General features: G+C 46.3%; 1 protein-coding gene across 6 annotated transcripts in view; it reads right to left on the bottom strand.

Annotated features, from left to right (window-relative positions):
- The window catches only part of MRTFA (myocardin related transcription factor A), a 159,128-nt gene that overhangs the window by 12,438 nt on the left and 125,970 nt on the right, over window positions 1-20,720 (bottom strand). For all 6 annotated transcript variants that reach the window (XM_034775866.1, XM_034775875.1, XM_034775847.1 and 3 more), the window contains 5 exons: window positions 7,030-7,085; window positions 4,096-4,171; window positions 3,098-3,259; window positions 1,043-1,218; window positions 214-369 (listed from right to left, as the gene is read on the bottom strand). In XM_034775866.1, the coding sequence (XP_034631757.1) occupies window positions 214-369; window positions 1,043-1,218; window positions 3,098-3,259; window positions 4,096-4,171; window positions 7,030-7,085 (626 nt within the window). The remainder of the gene's footprint in view (window positions 1-213; window positions 370-1,042; window positions 1,219-3,097; window positions 3,260-4,095; window positions 4,172-7,029; window positions 7,086-20,720) is intronic.

The raw sequence follows: 20,720 nt of genomic DNA, 5'->3' as shown, positions 1-20,720 counted from the left end.
AGCTCCTCTCTAACTGAAGAAGATCTAGACATTGATCCATCTCAAGCCCGGGGAAGGTCCTACAAGTAGAAACCAGGGGGAGACAGTGAATGATGAAAGATGTTCTTCCAGCACCTCAGCATCTCTTAGTCTAACACTCCCACTCTCTACCATCCCCAGAGCAGCCACATTAACGTCTATACAAATGGAGTGACATCCCCCACACCCCCATACCTTAATGAGCGTTGGTGGGGGCTTGGCAACAGGAATAGTGGCTCTGTTGGCGAAGCTAGGAGGCAGCAGAGGTGGTGGTGGAAGAGGAGGGAGTGGCTGTTCAGGTAGGAAAGGTGTTTCATTGGAGTCTGCATTGATCTGTAACTGGGACACAACCTGCAAGGGGAAGAAAGAGCATCATTCAGACACAGACACACAGCTAAACATTTTCTCTCCACTGTTACAATGTTGCCCTCATTTCAGAAAGCAGGGGGCTGTAGGAGCATTCCACTAAAGTTGCTATGCACGGGTTACCAGACATTAAATGGCCACCTGGCTTCTTAATCCACTCCCTGAGATCCTCTTGTCCAACTTGGGGAAAAGCACGCTTCAGTGGGATCAAAGCATCCTAGAACAAGGAAGGAATCAAAGCCCACTTCTAACTGTATGCCCCTCCTCCTTTTGCCTCCCAGGAACAGTCACATACACTTAATACACACTGCATTACCAAGCAACCATTCCCACTACCAATCCCCAACAGGGCATAACTAGGTGCCCTCTCCTATCACTTCTAGGGAATCACTGGAAGCCCATTCCCACTGCAGCTACCCACAGGGGCACCAGACACATGGTTTTGCTGGTACCACTTAGAACTTAGACATCTCATGTGACTTCAGTGATATCTCACGGATGTATTACTGAGGAACAAATCAGTCTCTTAGCAGTGACACCTTGTAGACATCTCTATGCCTCATCCCTCATTCAGGGATCCAGGCATTTGCACTGCCCCAATCTAATAATGGTTCTGAGGTGCCAGAGAGCAGCAAGCGTCAACACTCGGCATTGTTACCTGAGCTGTTGATGACACAGTGGTGCTGGGAAGCGGCTCACCAATCCGGGCGTCCATCGGTGATGGTACAGATCCCTGGGACTCATGGCTGGCTGGCTGCTCTGGGGACAGGGCATCACTGCTGTCCTCGTCAAAAGAGGAATTGTCTGCAACCTTTGGGTAGTTCACCTGCCCAACTGAAAACAAAAGGTAATTTCAAACACTGAATATATAACAGTCACCACTGGCCAGCGGGGGGCAGGCTGGGATGTCTGTTTTAGCTTAAATCCCAAACCCAAGAGATAAGAGAATAAAGCACAGACCTGAACCTTTCCAGGGTACTTCCATTCTCTCTGCAGAATCAGTACTATTGGTCAACAGTATCAAGTGCTACAGAGTAGTCTCGCAAGAGTATGGAAACACTTCCCTTGTCTATGGACAGGGTCATTCACTAGAACAACTGTTGCTGCTTCTACCATACCCTGAGGCCTAAAGGCTGACTGAGAAGGATCCAGGGCAATGGCACCTGACAAGGGGCATTGGGGACTTGGTTTGGTGGCGTCTCAATTAGGGAGGTTAGGTGTTAGTTCCCTACCCCATCCAACCCCCCTCCTTCCTGACTGCCCCCCGGGACCCCTGCCCCCATTCAACCCTGTTTCTCCCCCCGACCACCATCCACACCCCCGACCACCACCCGGTACTCCCCTGCCCTCTATCCACCCCCCCTGCTCCCTGCCCCCTTACTGCACTGCCTGGAGCACCAGTGGCTGGCGGCACTACAGCCGTGCTGCCCAGCTGGAGCCAGGCCACGCCGCCAGCGCCGCCACGACACAGCACAGACACCGGGTCAGGCCGGGCTCTGCAGCTGCGCTGCCCCAGGAGCTCACAGCCCCACTGCCCAGAGCATTGCGCTGGCGGCAGAGCGAGCGAGCTGAGGTTGTGGGGGAGAGGGGACAGCAGGGGAGGGGCCGGGGGTGAACCTCCCGGGCCAGGAGCTTGGGGGCCGGGCAGGATGGTCCCGCAGGCCGGATGTGGCTCGCAGGCCATAGTTTGCCCACCCCTGGGAAAGGAAGAAGGATCTTCCTCCTCAAAGGGGGTGTTGACAGTTTCTGTTAGTTGGGATCCCAGATGTGCTCTACTCTCTTTTTCCAGACACAAAGGGCAAGGGTCAATCACAAGAGGTGGCCCTAACTGTTCCTCGGACTTCTATCTGTACATATACGGCCCTCTCCAACAATAGTATCTATGAGTCCTACAAACATTAATTTATCCCCAAGACACCCCTGTGAAGCAGGGAAGTATGATCACCCCCATTTTAAAGATGACCAGCTGAGGCACAAAGAAAATAAGTGAAATTCTTCCTCTCTTCCTTGACAGTGAAGCCAGGCTTGCTCCTATCCCAGCCCTGCACCTCTCAGTGAAACGTATGCACCCTTGCTCACGAGCATGCCTCCATTAGTCTCTGAAGGAGGTGGCAATTCCTTCAGTGACTGCCCAAGGATTCAGCAGGGTGCGGCTATGTTTCATACAGCCTGCCCAATTAGGAGTGGGGTGATATTCCTCAGCATTCCTTTTCACCCCTGCCATGGCACTGAAATGATTTACAGCCGTTCCTATTTATTTTCAAAGGAGTTGAATCCTCCGAAGATTTTAAACCAACAGAAAGCTTTTGTTTCCACACACCTGCTCACTCATGTGCCCTGTCTCCCCTCCCTGATCTGACTCAGTCATTGGGTTCTCTCTGACGAAGGGTTAAAGACATTTGTTATACAGACAGAGGGATTTTCAGGAAGAGAGGGAATGCACAAGTTAGGAAACACAATCGCACAACAATTCTTCAGTCCTGGGCTTTGGGGATCAATCTCATTTTATTCTGGGAGCCCAGCATTCCTTATAATCTAGAGTCTCTCCATTGCTATCCAGGCTGGGAAGGGAGCTTTGCATTCCAGAATCCTAGAACTGGAGAGGCTGAAGTTTTGGCATGGGAATGAAATCTCATGGTATTTTTTCCCATAGGGCAAAAGGATGGGTTACCTGAGAGCCTCCCCAGAAATACACATCCCCTACCACACTTACCAATGATGGCTTCTTTCAGGCTGGACTCCACAGGAAGGATGTTCTTCTCCACCAGCTCCATGGGACCCGGCCTCTGCGATATCTTCTCGTTGAGGTCGTCTGCCAGTCTGGCTCTCTTCAGCTTCAGCTGCTTGGCCTGCAGGGAGGGTTCAGCTGAGGTCTCTGGACAGAAAAGAAATAAAGAAGATGGGATCAATCCTGGGATGCCCAGTGTGAGCATGCTGGCATTACTATGCTTCCATTCAGGAAGAAAAGAGCCTTGCTCTCTGACACTGGATGGGAGACACTCCCTCCACTCAAATTGGTGTCATTCAATTCACGTTCATCTTTTCCTACTTGCCTTGTATCCTTCATATATGGAGTATGCTATTCCCTCCCTGACCCTGAAATTGGCCCCACACTTGCCAGCTGAACCTTCCATTGCCCCAATCCTTTGGGCATTTTAAACAAATTCTTCTCTGGTCAGCAGAACACTGCCCATTAACACGCTGCCCATTTCTCCATCCTTCAGCCCCAACTAATGGGTTGTGAACAGTTGGGGTTCACATGGCATATCTCTCTGTAGACCAAATAAGCCATGTGAGAAGCAGACGAGTCCTTCCTAAACAGCCACAGAACTAAGGCAGCTTTAAACATAGCAGACATGATTAGATGATTTTCTGGACTCATTACTGGGGAGTCCTAGACAGGCTACCTGCAGCTCAGCCTCTGTACTGGCACAAAAAGCACTCTTGAGAAGCTGGCTACAATAGGGGTTCCCCATTCCAGAAGATGATTGCCAGTTCTCACATCCCTGATCTCATAGGCCTCCCTCCCCCAATGCATTCACCCACTCCGGAACTATGCAACTGGTATGATCATCTGCCCACTCCCAGCTGAATAAGGGCTTGGGTGGGGGCAGACAGTAACGGTCTCAAGCTAGTAACTGTCTGGAGGGAGTCAGTGCTTGTTGTAGACCACGCCACATTTGGAGTTTGTCCGTTCAACATGTACCGTACCTTCCAGAATGTGCATTCTGACCAGCTCCGATCTCTCTGGCCGGGACCGGATCTTCCGTTTCAGATAGTCCTCTGTCTGCAGCAAAGACAGACAAGAATGCAGCGAAATCAAGTGATCAGACATAGCCTAGGATAGGCCTGGGAAGCACTGGGTATTTGGCTATTTAAAATCCATCTTTTGTTGTTACTGACGTGAATGAACTGCACATAGAAGGGGATATATTCCCATCAAGATCTTATAGTACTTAGAGCCTCAAACACAGGATCAGTTTATCTAAGGGACTGCCTGCGGCTCTTCTTCCCATCCCTGAAAGTAAGAAGAGTAAGGATGCAGCTGCTGCCAGTCCTAAACAGAATGGCGGGAAGCAGGAACTTTGAAGACCCAAACCCCTTTCTTTCTATACACAGCACTGCCAGACCAAGTCAGTGTCAGCCTTCAAGGTGAGAGACTCAAGACCATAGGTTTCTGTTTATGATGCTGAGCACTGGGTCAATTGTTTGCAGAGTAACACATACAAAAGTAATGTTGGGATTTGGAAGCTGGGTCATGATTTGGGCCCACAGCTGAACTGACAACAAATGGAGCAGTTAAACTGAAGACTCCGTCTAGTTCTCTGACCAGCTGGACTTAACTTCTGTGGCAAGCTCCACTACAAGCGCAGCATGCTTCCGACTCAGCACTCCCAGACAGCCCAGGAAAGGGAGACTGGGGTCAGTGGGTAGGAAAACGATAAATGCTGACCACAGGAATGGACCCGTTGGAGGCCTTATAACGATTTTTTTTTTCAAACATAAAAATGCACTCACCCACTGCCAAGATCCAAAAAGTAATTTAACAATTAATTTTTAGAAGAATCTACAGCCAGGGGGATGCTGCTCTCCAAGCAAACCAAATCTAACATAGTGGTACTTGTTTCAGTCTTTTCAGAAAGTTTGTAGTGGTGGTGTTGTCTGGGATGTTCCGTCAGAGATGTCATTTCTCTAATTTTGCATTGCTTTCACTTTTGAAATAAAACTCAGCCCAACTGTCAGAGTAGGTGCCATTCCCCTGTAGACTGCTCTGAAGAACATTCCCCAGAGGCCTTTTGGGGAACTGAAATCATCAAGAAACCCCACTGTACAGGCAGCTACAACATGAAGTGTGGTGCCTCTCTCTCACTCTTGGCTTCCTCTTTCTCAAGAGCCACAGGTTTGTGATTTTTAGTCTGTAACCAAGACTATTTGGGATCTCCTCCATCAAGCTGCTGGTTTTAAAGGGAAGATCACCCAGGGTTTGGGAGCACTCCAGGCTAACAAAAATGCGCACGTTGCACAGAAGTAACATCCTTTGTCTCAAAGGAAGCAAAACATACTTAGACTATTGCCATCCAAGGGTAGAAAATGTCACAAAAATAGCTGCATCAGGTGTGCGTGGGGTTATGAATAATGGTGATCTCCAGAAAGAAGAGAATGGGGAAACCTGAAGCATTGTCCTCAACTGGCATTTACTCCTGGGGAAATTCTGCATCACTGCACATGTGCACAATTCATGTCCCCCCCAGATTTCTTTGCTTTCCTGTCAGAAAGTCATTTTTCTGTGGGGAAGCAGACTTTCTGATGGGGAAGCAAAGGGAAGCCGCAAAAGTGATCACGCATCCCTGCCCAGCAGCACGAGCACGTCACTTTGGGCAGCTGGCGGAGAGGTAAATCACAGAGCAGGGGACAGGGCAGAGGGCACAGTGGGGACGGCCCAGCTGGTGGCTCCTACCCTGCGCCGGACTCAGCTACTAGTCCCGGCTGGGCTGGGCTGAAATGGGACTTGCTCTTCCCCTGCAAGATGGCGCTGGGGCAGACCCACCCCCAGAAACCTCCCCTGGCTGCAGGAAGCTCCACGCATCCCATCCCTGTTTCCTGCCCCCATTGCTCCTCAGCTGCAGGGGGTGGGGTCACTGTGTGGGCAGCTGCTCTCCTGTCCACCCAACCCCTGTGCATCTGAACCCCCCAACCAAGCCTCACACCCCCGCATCCAGAACCCCCCACACTGAGCCTCCTGAAAACCCCCTCCCCCACACCTCACCCCTTGCATCTGGAGTCCCCTGCACCCAGACACCCTGCCAAGCCCCACCCCCTAGCACCTGGATCCCCACCCCTTCACCCAGACCACCCCTTGCTGAGTTTCCTGCACTCAACCCCCCACCCCGATCAGCCCCACCCCCCTGCACCAGGACCACCCTGATGAGCCCTCACACACCTGGACCTCCACCCCACTGAGCCGCAACCAGCTGCACCCAGCCCCCTGCTGAGCCCCAAGGACCTTCACCTGGACCTCCCTGCAGAGTTCCATTAGCACTGCACCCAGAACCCCGCAATGAATCCCTGTGCATCCAGATCCCCCTGCACTCGGCCCTCCACTGAGCCGCTTGCTGCCAGATTGCCCCACACAGAATCCTCTCACCTCACACCTGGAACCACCCACACTAAGCCCCTCCACACTTAGATCCTGCAAGGCAGAGCCAGGGTAGACCTGGTTCTTGCGCTGTGTCAGGGTTGGGTGAAGCCTCACCGCCAAGTCCGTGTTCCGGAGTGGGGGGAGCACCTGCAGAGTGATCTCCCACCTCCATGCAGCCTGTGCTCCCCACTGCCATGCTGGAGCCTCCACATTTATGTATTGACAAATAAAGTTTGTAGAATTTTAAAATATTGTGGGCAGAATTTTTTATTTTTTGGCACAGAATCCTCTCAGGAGTAATCTAGTCAGGATCAGGCAGAATGGGGGAGAAGTCACCACCACATACAAAAATGCATAGATGTGGGTGCATGTGCGATATAGTGCTTCCAGAATGTGGATGTATCCTTTGCGGTCTCATTTAGAGACATGGGGTTTCCAGGGTAATAAACAGAAAATACCCTCCCACTCCCAATTTCCCTTAAACTTGAAAGAGTAAACTCTCTTACCCTGGCACGCTCCAAGCTCCTTCTCTGTTCATGAAATGCAGCTGGACTTTTCAGAGCTGTTGGGAGGACAACATTTATAGAATGAATTAAAATGGGGGAGCCCCCACCCTCTCCACTCCCATGTCACTTAGGGCTAGCAAACTGAAGTTACAAGAAATGCTCACAGCAGCTGCATTATGCATATGTTTAACACACTGGACAAAATTCTCAGCAGGTATAAATCAACGTAGCTCTACTGACCTCAAAGGGCGTTATGTCAGTTTATACCAGCTGAAGATTTGACCCTTTTTGATTTTGCTAAAATTCATAGTGTGGGCTAGATGTTCACTTGGATTTGCCTCTGAACTACCACATGTAAACCTAATCTGTTCATCTGCTGGGGCATACGAATGAGGGTCAAAAATTAGATATGGGGTTACAAAATACCCTCAGCAAGCTTTCCCATGGTGGTAAAATGCTCTGGACCCTGACTCCAGTGGTAGGCACTAGCATACCTGAAGAGGCATGTGAGACTGGAATGAGCCTCATGAATTGTAAAACCTCTCCATTGCCATTCAACATCATAGAAAGTCAGTTTCACCACCTGTAAAATGGGGATGGTACTGATCTCCTTTGTAAAGCGCTCTGGGATCAAAAGGAAAAGCACTATATATGAGCTAGGTACTACTATTAGAGGTTCAAACTTCAAAGATGAATAACTCCAAAATGTTGTATCCACACCTTATAAAATAGACCCATGCACTAGATTTCATTCAAGAATAGCGAATAAGACTAATTTTAATGTTTCTAGGTTAAGTTGTTTGGGAATACGGTTTAATAATGAAACCTTAGAAAATTGTTCAAAATGTGAAAATCTTTGTTTAAATGTAATGTACAAAGGAGTTACTCTTAAATGTGTGTGGTGCACTAAGCTTTCGCCCGGGGGAAGGAGGAGTGGATGAGGTCTGGTGGGTAAAGATCCGAAGCTGAGGCAGCCATGTCTATTGTGGAAGGTGATGGAGTTACTTCAGATTTACATCAGTGTAACGGAAAGCACAATCTAGTCCATATACTGGACATTTGAGGGGCAGTAGCCAATAACAGAAGAGATTTATATTGCACTAGCCAGAGTAAAACAATTTGTACAATAACTGCAGTTATTGAGAAATAACCACAGTGAGTATAAAAATACCTGCACTCTGATGGGCTAATAATGGCTCTGAGCCAGGCTAATGGGATTTTCAAGCTATCCGGTTATTGAGAAATAACCAAAAGGTATTGTGCAAGCTGGCAAGGGGAGTGCAGGGACTACATATAGAATTGTGGCCCAATAACTGTACAAAATCTCTACATTCTAATTGGCTGAGACAATTAAATTTCAGGGTAATTTATGACAGTCACTGATGAACAGCAAGAGACAAAGGTTGTTGGGAAAAGTTATTTTCAAGCCACAGAGAGGTGTTTGTGAACCCACACCCATCCCCCTTAACAAACACTAACCTTAACTTCTATTTTGCGCATGGCACATATGAATAAATAAGATGTTAACATAGGTTTGTATTTCTTCCCCCAACACATAATGATACTGTGCATCAGGCAACCAACTGAAGAGCCATTTGGGAGAGGATGCCAAAGCAGGACTTATCCTGAATTTTCAGTAGCACTCCATGACTAATACTTATGTTCTGTAGCAGCTCTGCCAACTTTCCTTTCTGCACAGTTCTGCCATCCTACTGGAAGCAGCACGTCTCTGTGCACGTTGTGGGAGTTAAATGAAATTTTCTTGACATGGTTACAACCATCTTTATGATTCAACCCCTCTCAGTTTGGTTAGTTTCATGTGTAGTTCAGAGAGCATTCTGAATATAGACAAACCAAACAAGAGGGAAGAGACTTTCCTCATAAAACAAAACAAAACAAAAGTATGGCCGGATGGCTAAACAGTTACCCTAAAGGGCAATTTTAATCTCTCGTGGGTATTCCTTTGGAAACAAACACTGGTTCGTAGTTTGCTCTATCCTGGCAGCGAGACAGACAACTTCATATTTGACCTCTGAAAATGTCAAGGGGGCACACATCCTTCCCTGCTTTCCCCAGTGCTCTATCAGGGGGCTCACATATCAGAAAAGGGTGGCTGTCATATAATCTTACTCCATCCAAAATTAACCAAACCCTGTACATTTTTCTTGGCCTTAAAACAACTGTGTAACAATTCTGCTAACTAGCCACTGAGATGGCAAATGACTAAAGAGGAAGACTTTTTCCAGGTTAGAGCCATGAGATGCAGGTTAGCTGTTCAGGGATCCGGTTTATAGACATCAGTAAAACACTGTTATTTACTGGAACTGTTATCCTTTGAGACGTGAGGCAAAGGTGTATTCCAGGTAGGTGCATGCCCGCCCAACGCACTCTGAGCCAGAGAACTTCGCCAAGCAGTACATGTAGGGGCGCTCTTTGCATCTCATGGCCTGAGCCCCTCCCCTGACCATATAAGGGGGGCACTGCCCTGATCTCCCCCCCCCGCCCGTCAGTTCCTTCATACCGAATATCAGAAGCAAAGACTGATGCAGAGGTGGTGGAGGTTGGATTGTGAAATACACATCTGTATCAGATCTCAAAGAACAACAGTTACAGTAAGTAACTGTTTTCTTCTTCTCATAGATACAGTTATGTATTCCATGCAGGTGACTCACAAGCACTAACCGCTGGAGGTAGGGCTCGGAGTCTATTTAAACAAGGACTGCAGGATTGCCTTCCCAAAGTCTGCATCTGAGCAGAATGCAGTTGTAATGGCATAGTAGTTCGTAAATGTATGTACAGAGGACCAAGTGGCAGCCCTGCAAATGTCCAGAATGGGAACGTCACTTAGAAATGCAATCAGTGTTGCCTGGGCTCTCATAAAATGAGCTCGTACCCTGGGGAGGTCGGGGGGAGGAGGCGTAGTTTAAGCTACTTCGTATGCAGGAAGTTATCCACCTGGAGATCATCTGGAAAGACTGCTCAACCCTTCATTCAGTTTGCACATGGACACAAACAGATGATGTGAGGAATGAAAGGGCTAAAGCCTGTGTGGGTAGAAAGTTAGATGTCGCCTGACATCCAACATGTGAAAATTCTGCTTCCTGGGGGTTAAATGCAGTGTAGGGGAAAACACTGGTAGATATGTGACTTGGTTCAAGTGAAATGTAAGCAAAAACTTAGGGTGCTGCTGCAGGGTCACTTTGTCTTTGGAAAACTTTGTGTAAAGAGGTTCTGCCATCAAGGCCTGCCATTTACATACTTCCCTTGCAGATGATATTGCAAGCAGGAAAGCAATCTTCTGAGACAGAAGGGAGAGAGAGGCTCAAGACAGACCTAAGTGAAGCACAGTGTACTCACAGTGCTGGTCTGTCACAACAAACTGGAGAAAAACCTCCTGCGACCGAGCAGAATTGCTATATGAAAATAAGCATCCTGAAGGTCCAGGGCAGCAAACCTGCTTTAAGGGAAGATAGTTGCTAGAGCAGGGGTCGGCAACCTTTCAGAAGTGGTGTGCCGGTCTTCATTTATTCACTCTAATTTAAGATTTCACGTGCCACTAATACATTTTAACGTTTTTAGAAGGTCTCTTTCTATAAGTCTTTAATATATAACTAAACTATTGTTGTATGTAAAGTAAATAAGGCTTTTAAAATGTTTAAGAAGCTTCATTTAAAATTAAATTAAAATGCAGAGCCCCCCAGACCGGTGGCCAGGACCTGGGCAGTGTGAACGCCACTGAAAATCAGCTTGTGTGCCACCTTCAGCAAGCGTGCCATAGGTTGCCTACCCCTGTGCTAGAGTGCCCATCTGGAATCTCATATATCTGACTGTTGACGTCACAGAGGTCGAGAATAGGTCTCACCCTCCTTGGGTTTGGAAACAGGAAATACCGGGAGTAGAATCCATGACCCCAATGAAGTAGGAGAATCTTCTCTACAGCGCCTAAAACTAGTAAGGACTGAACCTATTTGAGAATCAGTATCTCGTAGGACCGGTCCCTGAAGAGGGATGTGGTAGGGGGTTGGAGAGGAGGGATGGAGAGGGACTGTGTAGCATAACCCGATATGATGGTGTGTAGGACCCAGTTGTCCATGGTAGTTGAGTCCCAAACACTTCATAAACAAGCAAGCCTGTTCCCAAACAGGCTGGATGGGGAAGGAAAGGTCACCACTGATCACTACTCTGGACACAGAAGTCAAAATGGGTGCTTGCCAGATGCGGGGGGGTGGGATAGAGGGGATTAGGCTGGCTGGGTGAACCCTGAATCAGAGGATCTCCTTATGGTATCTAAGACTCTTCCTTGGGTAATCCCCCTGCGTCACAGGAACAGACGACTGGGAAAAAAAGCCCTGCAAGTGGTATTGCTGCTGCTGCTGCTGCCTGTTATAGTGGTGTGTCTATATTGCTGGAGTACAAACTCCCAAGGAGCGCAAAGTGGCCAGGGAATCCCTATTGGAGTCTTGTCTGAGAACAAAACCTGACCATCAAAAGTTAGGTCCTCAATTATCTGCTGCACGTTGACGCAATGCTTGATTTCTGCAGCCATGAGGCTCATTCTGCAGCCTCATAGTTACAGCACAAGCCATAATTCTGGCCAAGGCCGCCAGCACGTCCAGAGCTGACTGCAGTGAAGTCTTGGCTACCAAACAGTCTTCTGTAACAAACGCCCTGAACTCCTCTCTGGAGGCTTCTGGTAACTTGGCCGCAAATTTAGACATGGCAGCTCAATTTACAAAATCATTCTTAGAGAGTAGCGCCTGTTGGTTTGCAATGGACATCCAGCTACGGGAAGTGAGAAGGAACTGACAGGGGTCGGGCTGGTGCTACTCTTATATGGACAGGGGAGAGATTAAGGCCACAAGACGCAAATGCTGCCCCTATGGGTACTGTTAGGCAAAGATTTCTGGCTCAGGTGCACTGGGTGCACACACACCTATGTGGAATACACAGCTGCATCTACTCAAAGAAGAACCTATGCTCCACTTTAATGGGTGCATGGGAGAATCTCATCCACCTAAGGTTGGACTATATCTCCAGACCACACAGGTACATTTTATGTGAATATCTCCTTCCTTAAAAGGGAGGGAAACACCCAAACTCCTAACATTAATAAAAGAACATGTACAAAAAGGTAGCTGCCAAAGGCCCTGAAAACAATATGTAATAAGATTTCGTACTTCTACCAGGCCTTTCATATAAGATCTCTCAGTGCTTACAGACATTCATTAATTAAGCTTCAAACCTCTGTAAGGTATTAGGCCCATTTTACAGACAGCAAAATTGAGGCACAGAGATTAAGTGACACTTGCTCAGCATCAATCATACAGAGAGAGTCCATGGCACACCTAATAATAGAACCCAAAAGTTCCACCACATTGCAGCTATGCTCTTGTCAGTTAGTTGGTGACTAAAGCACTTCTCTGACTATCCCAACTTGTATGAAGTTGGGACACAACTACAAGGAGTCAGTTAGGAGCTTCAGGAAAGACCTAATAGTTGAATCTCTCTCTAGCCATTAGGACTCCCTTTACAAGATTTACAGTAGAAAAGTGAACTGTTACTGGCCGCACAGTTCCACAACTTGCCCTCTGGACCCAGGTCCTTTCTGGCTGGTCAGGGCCAAGAGGGAAGACTTGATTTCACTGCTGGAGATGGTCAATGCCATCTTTAAAGAGAGCAGCTTATCAAACTCTCTTAAGGAAGCTGTTGTATAGCATTTGCTCAAGGAATCATCTCTTGAGGCTGACAACCTATTATCAAGAATCTAACCTTTTTGATTAAGCTTAAGAAGGTTGTGGTGGGAACTCTAGGAGTACCAGATGCTTCTGATTTCCTTGTCCCATGTCAATCTGGATTCAGACTTTGGTACAGCACACTAACTGCACGTTAATTTATCTTCTCTGGTGGCAGAAAAAGATTAGGTATTCACAGTTAAAGTGTTAGATCTATCAGTTGCCTTTGATACTATTGATCATGAGGAGATAATGACTTGCCTACAGACTGAAACAGGTGTGGACGAGACTTCTTTTGGGGAGCTCTGTCCCTTCTGTACTGAGCATTCTTAGAGGGATGTAGTGGATACTTCCTGATCATCCCCAAGGGTTCTTTTGTGTAGTGTCCCATAGGTTCCATTGTGCCTCCCCTCCTACTTAATGTATATATGGGTCCAGAGAGAGAGGTAATGAGGAGACCTGGGCTGCAATGTTTTCATTACATTGAAGACAAACAGCTTTCTATTTCACCTGAGCCTACAAGTTATGTCAATTGCTTTACCCAGTGTTTGGTTAAGACTGGGGCATAGAAGTGAGTTATCTTACTGAAGCTCCATCTGGAAAACATTAATGTTGGTGGGTAGGAGTAAGCAACTAGGGGATATGGCTGAAATGGTCCCCCCTCCCCATATTGAGAATACGTGTCCACCATTCATCAATAGAGTGTACAATTCGGGTGGTGTTACTGGATCCCCAACTGCTGGTAAAGGATCATACAGAAGTAGTTTCTAGGATGGTCTTTCTCCCCAGTCTTCATCTGAACAGGAGAATAGTATTTTTTTTCTACCACCATCCATGTCTAAGATTAAAGAGTGTAATGCTCCCTACATGGAGCTACACCTTAAATCAAACCAGAAACTGAAGCTAATGCAGAATGTGGAAGCCTACTTAATAAGAAATGTATCTTGCTAAGAGTAAATGATTTGTGCTCTACAATCTGCACTGGCTGTCTGAGAGTTTCCAAGTGAAGTTTAAGGTATTGATTTTGACCTTTAAAGCCCTAAACTGGCTAACGTCTTGGTTACTTGTGAGACCGCCTCTCTGTCCATGTATTAGTGTCACAGTTGCTATCACTAGTGGTACTCAAGTTGGCACTCTCCTCCTATAAAGAAAGGGAGATGCTGGCAGAGCACACACTAGCAGATGATCTCCACCGTGTCCCTTTGCTCTGAAACAGCCCAAATGATCTGACCGTCAGGACATGCCTCAGGCTCTATTTCTTCACCCAGGGTTTTGGAGACAGAGGCCTGGTCTACACTGCTGCTTAAATCGAGGTAAGGTGTGAAAAAAAATCACCTCCCCGTGCAAAGTAGCTTACATCGACCTAATGCAGTGTCTACACCGCACTATGTTGGCAGGAGACACTCTCCCGCTGACTCACCTTCCGCCTCTCAAGGAGGTGGAGTACTAAAGTCAATGGGAGAGCGCTCTCCCATCGACTCATCGTGTCTTCACCAGACCCACTAAATTGACGACGCTGCATCAATCGCAGAAGTGTCAATTTAGCGTTCAGTATTGACGAGCCCAGAGAGTCATGATAAGGGCTGGTACTTATGATAAGGAAGGTATTATTTCTTGGATTTTATTTCATTTGTGGTTCATTATTTTCTGAGTTTGTGTTAAGGAACCACTGCTTATCCAATCCTTTTATATGACTATAATTTAAGTTTTTATGGCAACAGTCTCTAGAACCTGGGATTAATTCATTAAAATTGCAGTTTACATCAAAATAAATAATAATTGTGATGATTTGTGAATGTCTTTGTACAGCTTATGTTGCCTGCAGTATTGGTGTAACTGTGCTGGTCCCAGGATATTAGAGAAACAAGGTGGGTGAGGTAAAAATCTTTTACTAGACAAACTTCTGTTGGTGAAAGACGAGCTTTTGAGCTACACAGAGCTCTGCTACACAGACACCTGAAGAAGAGCTCTGTTTAGCTCGAAAGCTTGTTTCTTTCTCCAACAGAAGGTGGTCCAATAAAAGATATTACCTCACCCACCTTGTCTCTCTATGTACATCTTATGAACTCCAGTTTGATTTTGTTAACTATCTGTATCCTTATGTTTTTGGCTGTCTTTTACTATATTCTTACATCAAAGCCCTTGTGCTGAGGAGGAAGGGAGGAATGCTGGTGTGTCTGACTTTGAACAGGACAATCATTAAAGGTTATCAGCACCTGAATAGATCACTCCTAACAAAACAAGGGGTAGCTGCAGCCTGGATGGAGCTCTGCCCAGCTTGTCTAGACAGTGCTAGGATTTTGAGAACTAAGATGTAGACACTGGGGAACTCCGAGAGATTCCGAGCCAGAGGCAGCTTAGGCAGGACAGCACTGACTGCAAAGGTCAGAGAGAGACTGACTAGGATTCAGAGGAGAAGCCATATTCTGAAGCAGGGATTCTGGACTCCTCATAGATCTCTGACCTAAGCCAAATAACATTCCAGAGGTGTAAGGAAACTGAGGCAGGTTAATGCAAGTATGCATTTGTTATTTTGTGTAGATCGGTTTAGTTCTTGCGCTAGCTAAAGCAATGAGTGATTGTTTTTTGGAATTCTTACAAAGCCTGCATGTCCACTTGCTTTCGTTAGCATCTGTCCCTGCACAGATGAAATGCAAAACCCAGAGCACCCATGATGTTGGAGCTCTGAGAAAGGGTGTGCATAGCTATTGGGGAGTCAGGGGGTGAGGGGTGGCTGCACTGGTGTAGGGGGTGCAAGGTCTCATTTCTACAAATGTGTGAGAGAACCTGTGCCCAGGAAGCATGCCAGTGTTGCCAAGGAAAGAGACAGTGCTGCAGCCTACTCAGAGCAAGGGAAGTTTAATGCAACATAGATCTAGCATGTTGGGACCCAAACACAGCAGCTTGGTGAGCTACAACAGGGTTGTGTGACAACAATACACACCAGAACCTTGTCATAGAGAGTCAAGCCCATTCTATTACATCCACTAAAAACATTCTTTTTGGTTCTGAAGTTTTCTGGTGCAGTGTTGCTCTAGATGAGGGAGTTGTTCATGGTAAGCCAAAAAACACAAGTTGTCTCTCTCATCCTGGACTTGCTTAACCTAGTGTTTACTTCCTTTTGGAGCCCAATCAAAAATAAGCTACAAAACTACAGTGCCCTATCCCAACATGGAGTAGGTATACAGAGCTAGCCTGTGTAACCATGTTTTCTATTGATCCTTCCTCCCATGTTCCTTCCGTTTGTTAAACCCACTCACTACATCTTGTCTTATGTTAGATTGCGAGCCATTCGGTGCAGGGCGTGACTATTACTGGGTCTCTGTGATGCCCAGCACAATAGGACCTTGATTCCGGGCTGTGAAAAAATAAAAAGCATAAGGCATCACTGTTTGTGAAGAAGTAGTGGAAAGCTCAGCAAATGAGAGGCAGGAGAGGAGTAACTCAGGCTGCAAGTCCCCAAGAATCAGCAGAACCAAGATTTTTCCGAAGTGTTCAGTACAGAAATGTAAAAGAGATGTCCCCCCTATAGGAGTCTCACTACCTGTACACTCAGTAGGACTATCCTAGCAGGAAGAGATATGAACTCCCAAGTCCTTTCTTGATGGCACCCAATAGCCCTTAGGATCTGAAACTCAGTGGCTGCAGATTGCCACATTTACACTCCAACCACATTAGGAAAATGCCCTGATGTTACCAATGATTGTCAGTAACGGGTCCCATTGAACTGGTATTAAATGTGATTTAACTGCTAGAATAAAGGAGATAAATCATTGTCAACACTGTTATAGAAAACATGTTAGACAGCACATTCCACCAGGTTCCACTTTCTGCAACAGAGTTGTAAATAGTTTTGTCCTATTCCCTCTAGTAAGTAACCCTTTTTAATATCTGTTGAGGGGAGTCCCGACAAACCCTTTGCTAACTACCACTAACAACAAGTCATTTTCTTCCTATAGATTGACTGGTGAGGACCTCAAGAAATCCTATACACAGACTTGGAGGTTTTCTTTGGCCTTTCAGTAGATGGGAGGGATGTTGGTTGTGGATAATTCTGATTCTTCCTTATCAATTCCTAGAGTTGAGATTTTAATTAAAAGCATTAGCCTCTCCATTCTTATACCATTAGCTCACAGGAGAAATCCATTCTGGAGACAGAGAAGCACTCCAAGCCTTATTGCTTTCCAATCCCTCCCTCCTTCTCCCACCCTTGAGGCCATGCATTGAAGCTACTATCCTGACAGACTGATCTTCAAAAGTCCTGTCCTGCTCCTCAATTATCTGTAGTAATGCATAGAACTCCCCTCCCTGCAGCCCAGCGAAGAGAATCCATTTATCCCTCACTGTCTATCATGTCTGACAGTCTGTACCCTTATGTTCATCACTTTTACAAGACTATGATAAATTTTGTACAAAGTATGCCTTGTGAGGTATCCTTTGCAAATCCATAATCTGCTGAACATTATCATCCTGGCAAAATGTGTGTGGAGACATTATATGTAAAGTTATAGAATTCTACTGTATGATGTTACTAAGATATCATCTAAATCTCAGGAAACAGCCACAAACCAGTTCCTCAGAGACAAAAGGCAAACTGATACCTCAGGTAAGAGTCAATGAAATTAAATGGGCTATCACCTGGTTGAGTGGCCATTCTTTGGCAGGAAAAAGGGTTTGAATGAGAATTTTACATCTTGGCAACAAACAGCTGGAGATTCTCGTCTCCATAGACTGACTGTCTCCTGAACCTCAGCTGCAGATGATTTTCAAAGAAAAGAAAGGAGAACAGAGGCCCCAAAACATTCCTCCTTTCTCTCTATCCACAGCAACCACAACACCTGAGAAACTGTTTTGAACTGAGAGGGTGGGAATCCTGTCTGAAAGGATCCTGTCAGCCAGTAAGACTGCTACGGCATGTGGCGAGAGAAATCTTTGCTTTGAATTTACTTAACTTGATAAGTTAGGTATTAGTTTGGTTTTATCTTGTATTTCTTTGTAACCAATTCTGACTTTTATGCCTCATTATTTGTAATCACTTTCTGTAGTTAATATACTTGGTTTATTGTTTTATCTAAATCAGTGTTTGTTTGGATTGAAGCGTTTGGGATAACAAGATTTGTGCACATCATTTTCTATTAATGAAATGACAGTTTTGATATGAGCATGTGCTGTCCAGAAAAGGGCTGAGAGTACAAGGTGCACATTTCTGGGTACAAGTCTGGGACTGGGAATTTGCTGGTGTCACTCTGCAATATATTTCAGGAGTGACTGGCTAGAGCACTCATCACTCAGCTGGAAGTACTTTACGTGCTAGATGCTGTGTGAGAGCAGGCCAGGAGTGGTTGCTCTCGCAGCGAAGCAAAGTAAAGGGTACCCCTAGTTGGAGAATTGAGGAGACACAGTTGTTAAACAGCCCAGATTGTACCCTGGGTAATGTCACATCATGTTCCTATGGCATCATACTAGGCTAGTATAGCACTCCTGACCTAGGGGATCAGGAATCAAATCTTTGTCTCCCATACAGCAGAGCAGACAATGAAAATCAGGCATATCAGCTCAGACTCCATTTTCATTTATGTCTTACTCTGCAGACCTGAAAGTAAAATTCGGACTTGAAGAGGGGTCAAGGCCACGAAACAGAAAGTCATAAAAAAATAGCCAAGTTCCCGTTACCTAGTGTGAGAAATAAGTAGAACTGTGAACCATGTTCATTCTAAGAATGAAACAGTGGAGGAAAGAGTAGAACTGATCTAAGAAATGGAGGTCAAAAGTAATAGACAAACATTTCTGTACACATCCTGTGTTTGCATCTGGGGCTCACAGAGAGACAGCGAAAGCCAATGTAGGCAAACAGCGAATAATGAAGGGTGTTAAGGTCTTGGATGGTACTCTGCACCCCGCCTGTCCAAAGAAATAGATATCCTGCAGCACCCCTCCACTCCTATGGGTAATAAGACATGCTGGAGGCTCCTCACATTCTTGCGAGTGAAAACAACAGATGAAAGCCAAAACTGGTTTCTAGTCATGCCGCTCTGCAGCAGTGGAGAGGCACTGAATGCACATGCCCATAATCCCAATATCATGCTTGGGAGGGTGGGGGGCACCAGGGGGTATGTAGTAAGGTCTGAATCCAAAATCAGCTGCCAGACAACTGGCAGAGTAAGAAGGAACTAAATACTACAACTCGACTAAAAAACCTTGAAGTGGGAGTTTGAACATTCCGTTTCGCTGTCAAATCAATATGCGGGGGAGGGAAAGATTCAATCTCCCTTTGCTCTGACAAACAAGGCTCCCCACCAACCATTTCCTAACACACGTATCTTGCTCTTGTGTCACACCCAAAACTAAACCTCAGACTTGCTGACTTAATTCAAAGCTTTAGGGGGACTAGTAAAGAGCAGCCAGCTGTTTACTTATCTCCTCCTCTAGGTATATCTCGAATTTTTCTCTTCTGTTTATTACCCTCTTGTAAAAAATGAGATAAGAGCCACAAACATGTTTGATGGTTTCCTTTGTTAGCTCAGGGTGGGGTTCTCCAAGTGCCATCTGATCAGAAACAGAAATCTCAAACCAACCCTTGGGCAACTGGCTCCTTCTCCTCAACCTCCATCCCACAAGGCATCTTACGTCAACCTAACTATGTAAGAGTATGTCTACACTGCACAGTTGTCACCAAAACTTTTGTCTTTCCCGGGTACTTAAAAAAATACCCCCGCGAAAAACAAAAGTTTTGCTGACGCAAGTGGCAGTATGAACACAGCTTTGTCAGCAGAAGCGCTCTCCTGCCGACAAAGTTTATGCCACTCGCGGGACTGGAAGTATTTTGTCGGAAAAAGTGCTGATAAAATACCGCAAAAGAGCGTTCACACTCGCTGACTTTTAGCGACAAGGCTGTGTCAACACAGCTTTGTCACTAAAACCTGCGTAGTGTAGACAGGCCCTAAGTATCTACACTAAAATTTTGCTCCCACCGAAGTAACTGTCCTGCTATGCTGACTTAACTTCACCTCCATAAAAGGTGTAGAGTCAATGTAGCTATGTTGTCTCAGTGCAGGTCTTCACTACGGGGGGGGTGTCGATTTAAGATACGCAAATTCAGCTACGCAAATAGCGTAGCTGAATTCGACCTATCGGAGCCGACTTACCCCGCTGTGAGGACGGTGGCAAAATTGACCTCCGTGGCTCTCCGTCGATGGCGCTTACTCCCAGCTCCGCTGGTGGAGTAAGAGCGTTGATTCGGGGATCGATTGTCACGTCCCGATGAGACGCGATAATTCGATCCCCAAGAGATCGATTTCTACCCGCCGATTCAGGCGGATAGTGTAGACCTAGCCTCAGTGTCAGTGTAGACACTGCGTTGCTTAAGTCTACTGTTACTGGCTTTCAGAAGCCGTCCCACAATGCCTCACACTGATGGAACGGAAGGTACAAGCACTCCTGGTGAAGACACGCACCACTGACACAAGGAGCATAGTGTGAACAAGCAAAAGCAATTTAATTACTGCAGCAGCTGTATGCCGACATAGCTTAGGTCAACATAATTTTGGAGTGTAGACATGCCCTTACAAACACTATTTCTCACATTGTGGGAGCTTCAGCACATTAAGGACAGTGATCACAAAGGAACTCCCAAATCATCTTCACAGCTCATTTCCAAATACAAAGTTAGCAAAAAGACACTGGATAGCAACATGCATTAAAAACACCAAGAAAGTAGGGGGGAAAACAGGAGAGCTGGAAATGACAGAGCGGTCTACCACCAGTGTCCTGTCCCATCCCATTCCTGCCCCCTACACAACTGCAGGGAAATCAAATAGATGGGAGACACACACAGTTGATCTTAATGGATAATTCCCATTCAGGACCTGATCTAAGGGCCACTGAAGTCAACGGAAAAAACAACGAGGAGTCCTTGTGGAACCTTAGAGTCTTGATGAAGTGGGTTTTAGCCCATGAAAG

Source organism: Trachemys scripta, chromosome 1 (assembly GCF_013100865.1).
Source record: "Trachemys scripta elegans isolate TJP31775 chromosome 1, CAS_Tse_1.0, whole genome shotgun sequence".
Classification (NCBI taxonomy): domain Eukaryota; kingdom Metazoa; phylum Chordata; order Testudines; family Emydidae; genus Trachemys; species Trachemys scripta.
Note: the sequence above shows the minus strand (reverse complement) of the source record. Positions and strands in the feature narration are given on the sequence as shown.